The following is a 4,138-nucleotide window of genomic DNA, read 5'->3' on the forward strand; positions in this document are numbered from 1 at the left end:
GTTCTTCACTCCTTCAGAGACTTAACTGAGCACCCTCTGCTGTGCTGGGAGCAATGCAGACGAGCTTGTTCTTTGGAAGGTGAAATAAAGAGGGGAGGAACACGAGCGGTTTCCATTTGTTGAGTTTTATTTAGCAAAAGTATAGAAATCAGACAAAATCATGGCAAGAAAAAAACCTCAAGAGGCTGGCTTATGGGTGGTGCTCTTCCCCACCATTCAGAAAGCAAGAAAAATGGTCCGGTGATTCAGACCTTCCAATATGCCCAGCAGGGTTTAATTGGAAAAGTCTCCGTTGTTCCGTGACAAAGCAGAAAGCAGCAGGAGTGACTTTAAAGCCCTGCCACAGTTTGCTCTTTTTTCGATCTGCTACAGCAGCAACCCCAAGCCATCGCCCAGAACCAACTCGGGTGAGGCAGGAGCCAAGAATACCAGCCCCAGCTCCCAATGTCCTTGCCCCTCCCCGCCCCTCCCCACAGCATCCCCAGCCAATGGATATGATTGCAAGGCCATGATTTAAGTGGCTCTAAGAATTAGACAGGGCCAAGGTTTGGATTCCTGTGTCCTGTGAGAAAAACGAGCCATTCTCCGAGATGTCGAATCTTCTAACAAGTTGGGGAAGAATCAGAGGACAATCTTGAAGGAGCTGGAAGAAAAAGATAGGAGGACTTTGTTATCAAAGGCTAACCAGCTTCATTCTAAAACTCTCAAACCAAGAAAAGCAGGCAGTTACCTGGTGAAGTCTGGAGAGCGGGAAATTATATGCTGGAACTCGGAAAGGTTGATGGTCCCATCTTTGTCAATATCAGATTCCTCCAAGATCTGCCCAAATGGAGGGAGCATTGTGGGTCAGAATTGGCTGTGCCCCTTCTGGCCGGCCCTCCTGACATGTCCCCCCCCCCCCGCCCCAGCACTCACATTCTGAATGAGCTGCTCCATCTCCGAGGGGCTCAGCCTGCTGTCCTCTCCTTCTCCTGTCAGGGAGTTCACCAGATTCTCCAAATCCTTCTTGTCTAGAGTGCCATCATCGTCGGAATCTAGGGAGAAGACGGGGTGAGAAGCTGGGTTTAGCGTCCCCAAAGCTAGAAGCTTCCTCAGCTCCAGCAGGAGGAAAGGCTGAGCTCCAAGTACATGAGAGAACAAGTGGTTCTCTGGCAACAGGTGTGTATTCAAGGATCCAGAGAGAAACAGTCACTCCTCCCATGAAATCCAGCAAGTGAGGAGAGGATGATGTTATTAGCAGAGTAACTCTGGGCAGTCTTAAGATTCCTCACCTCGCTTGTTAGAACAGGCTCCAGGGCGAGGCAAATGGGGTGAGGAAGATCTCACCGGGTTCAAAGCAAGAGGTCCAGGAGAGACCAGATCCCACAACACCCGCCTGGAGAACTCTTTCCCCCTCTAGTACCACCAGACCCAAACTCCTAACTGTTCCCCTGACCCCGAGTCAGCGTTCCCAGGTGGGCACATCAAGCGCTGCTAACCACCCCAAACTGAAACCCTCAATCGGGCCCCGCTTGGTTCCTCGGCCCGGGAGGCAGCGAGCGCAGCCGCGATCCTCGGGCGGAGAGCCCTACCGAAGAGGCGGAAGGCGTAATGCGACTTGATTTCGGGGGTGGCCGAGTCGCTGAAGACGCTCAGCAGGTCCAGGAAATCCTCGAAGGACAGGCCGTCCTCGCCGTTCTCCGCCGTGGAGAAGACGCGGCAGATCCTGGTCCGGAAGGGGTTCGCCTGCAAGAAGAGCCGGCGGGGGCTTCAGTGCCGGCGGAGGGCCCGACCCCGCCGCCCGGCCCGCCCGAGGGGGACTCCGGGGCGGCTCACCCGCAGCTCGGGCAGCGTCAGGAGGCGGCTGGTGGGCACGCGCGTCTGCAGGGCCTGGCCGCGCGCCTCCCGGGGCAGCAGCTGGCAGAAGCGCTTGTGGGCGCTGCAAGGCAAGGCGGCGGTCAGCGCGCGCTCCCGGGCCCGACGCGGAAGTGGCGCCGGCGGCCGGCCCGGCTCCCGCGGCGCGCTTCCGGGAGCGACCCCGACCCGACCCGGCCCGACCCTGGCCCGTCTCGGCGCGTACTCACAGCAGGATCTCCTGCTTGCTCAGGAAGGTCAGCTCCTGCGGGAGAGAGCCGGTCAGGGGCCGCGCAGGCAGGCAGGCAGGCAGGCAGGCAGGGCACCCCGCCGCCCGACCCCCAGCGCCGCTCCCTCCCTCCCTCCCTCCCTCGTCCCCCCCCGGGACGCACCTGGTACTCGCCCAGCAGGTCGCGCGGCAGGCGGCTGCCCGAGCCCCCCATGCCAGCCTCGGCAAGCCCGGCCCCGGCTCTTCCTGCTCTGCTCCTCGGCCCGCCCCTGGGCGGAGCGGCTGCCCGACCGCCCCGCGGCGCCGGGAGGGAGAGCGCGCCAGCCGGCCGGCCGGCTCGGGGAGGCGGAGCGCCCGCGTGGTCGGAGGACGTCCGGGAGCCGGTTCCGCTGCCACGCCGAGCTTCGGCCCGGCTTCTCCTGCGGAAGTCTCGCCACGGGATCCGCCGCTCGCTTCCAGCATGGCCGCGGAGGGGCTCGGGGCGGCCGGCCGGGGCGGCGGGAGCCCCGCGGAGCTCTTCTGCTACGATCCGGAGGAGCTGGAGCTGAGCGGGGTGGAGTGGCCGGGAAGCGGCGCGGGGGCGCCCGGGAGCCCCGCCTCGTCGCGCTTCGACGGGGCGCTGCTGGAAGGCTGGCACGACCGGCTGCGGCGGGGGCTGTTCCGCTACCGCCTGGGCCAGCTGCAGACGCGGGTCCTCCCGGGCAGGTTGGGCCTCGTGGCCCAGCTCAACGTCCAGCGGGCGACCGAGAGAAGGCGGCCCCAGGAGGCCCGCAGCGTCCGGCAGAGATTCGATCCCCGGCAGTTCAACTTCGGCCAGATCCGCCGGGAGGAGATCCTCTTCTGCCTGTGCCGGCGCTGCCCCGCCCTGACCAGCTCGCCCCGGGCCCTGGTGGCCATCAACGTCAGCCCGCTGGAGCGGGGACACGTGCTTCTCATCCCCGACCCTGCGCTCGCCCTGCCGCAGATCCTCACCCCGGAGGCCCTGCTGGTGGGGCTGGACGCCGTGCTGCTCAGCGCCCACCCCGGCTTCCGCCTGGGCTTCAACAGCCTGGGGGCTTTCGCCTCCGTCAACCACCTGCACCTGCACGGCTTTTACCTGGACTGGGAGCTCCAGGTGGAATCCGCCCCCTGCGAACCCCTCCTGCCCGAAGCGGGCCTCTACTGGCTGCGGGAGGCCCCGGCGCCCGCCTTCCTCTTCTACTGCGACGATGGGCGGCAGTTGGAGCCGCTGGCTCATCGGATCGGCCGGGTCATCTGCCATCTGTCCCAGCGGGAGGTTGCTCACAACTTGTTTGCCACGCGGGGGGCTGCCCCCGAGGGCCCCCTTGGCTCCAGAGCAAGACCTGGGCTCCGTGTCATTCTTTGGGCACGGAAAGCCTGCTTCGGTACCAAAGACGAATTCGCCTTCAATGTGGCAGTTTGTGAACTGGCAGGTCATCTGCCCACTAAAACTGTCCAGGAATATGAAGGCCTCACTGAGGCCTCGGTGCTTCACAGAATTCAGCAATATCTCCTCCCAGACAGCCAGTTAGCCCAGCTTCAGGGCGAGCTTGTGGACCTCCTCCGAGAGTAGCCTCGATGGCCTCCCTGACACAAGGGCTGGGAGAAGCCCCCCTTCAGGCCCAGGGTCCCACCCCTGCTAGGATGCCGAGCTTCTCGCTGCCACGTGGAGCTACTTCCAGATGAAGCCAGCCATTGATGAGTCAAGATGTACAAACTACAGAGTAAGAATGAGGAGACAGAAGATGCTGGATAATAAAAGCACAAGGCTTAATAACTTTCAAGGAAAATAAAATACCTCTGAGAAAGAAGCTTGTTTGTGGGGGGTGTTTAAAGGGTCCTGCAGGTACTTGTGAAGATCTTCACTGCTGCTAGGAGGGAAATCACAGGCTGAGTTTTTGATTAACAGTTAGCTCAGTTAAACCATCCTGTGGTGTCTTAGAAGAGAAGATCCTTACCGGTGACAGGCATCACGATCTTCAAGGGATTCCATCTTAATTCCTATTTGAACCCTAAATCACACCAGTCGCATGTACATTTAGTTTACTGCCACGTGTAAGCATCAGCCAGCTGAAC

The 4,138-nt window shown here is 61.4% G+C and overlaps 2 protein-coding genes across 2 annotated transcripts; one reads left to right on the forward strand and one right to left on the reverse strand.

Moving 5' to 3' along the window:
- Positions 1 to 109: 109 nt before the first annotated feature.
- Positions 110 to 2,524, reverse strand: CIB1 (calcium and integrin binding 1; the record flags this gene model as incomplete). Its single annotated transcript, XM_081337463.1, is given in 10 exon segments — positions 110 to 643; positions 731 to 819; positions 916 to 1,034; positions 1,572 to 1,725; positions 1,816 to 1,918; positions 2,064 to 2,098; positions 2,226 to 2,284; positions 2,287 to 2,316; positions 2,319 to 2,427; positions 2,429 to 2,524. Coding segments are annotated over 10 exon segments (816 nt in total). The 3' UTR covers positions 110 to 621.
- GDPGP1 (GDP-D-glucose phosphorylase 1) lies at positions 2,523 to 4,138 on the forward strand (the record flags this gene model as incomplete). The annotated part of the gene is made up of 1 exon (XM_081337455.1): positions 2,523 to 4,138. The coding sequence occupies one exon, from the start codon at positions 2,523 to 2,525 to the stop codon at positions 3,633 to 3,635; it is 1,113 nt and encodes a 370-aa protein (XP_081193581.1). The 3' UTR covers positions 3,636 to 4,138.

This window comes from Vipera berus (assembly GCF_964194415.1).
Source record: "Vipera berus genome assembly, chromosome: 12".
NCBI classification, from domain to species: domain Eukaryota; kingdom Metazoa; phylum Chordata; class Lepidosauria; order Squamata; family Viperidae; genus Vipera; species Vipera berus.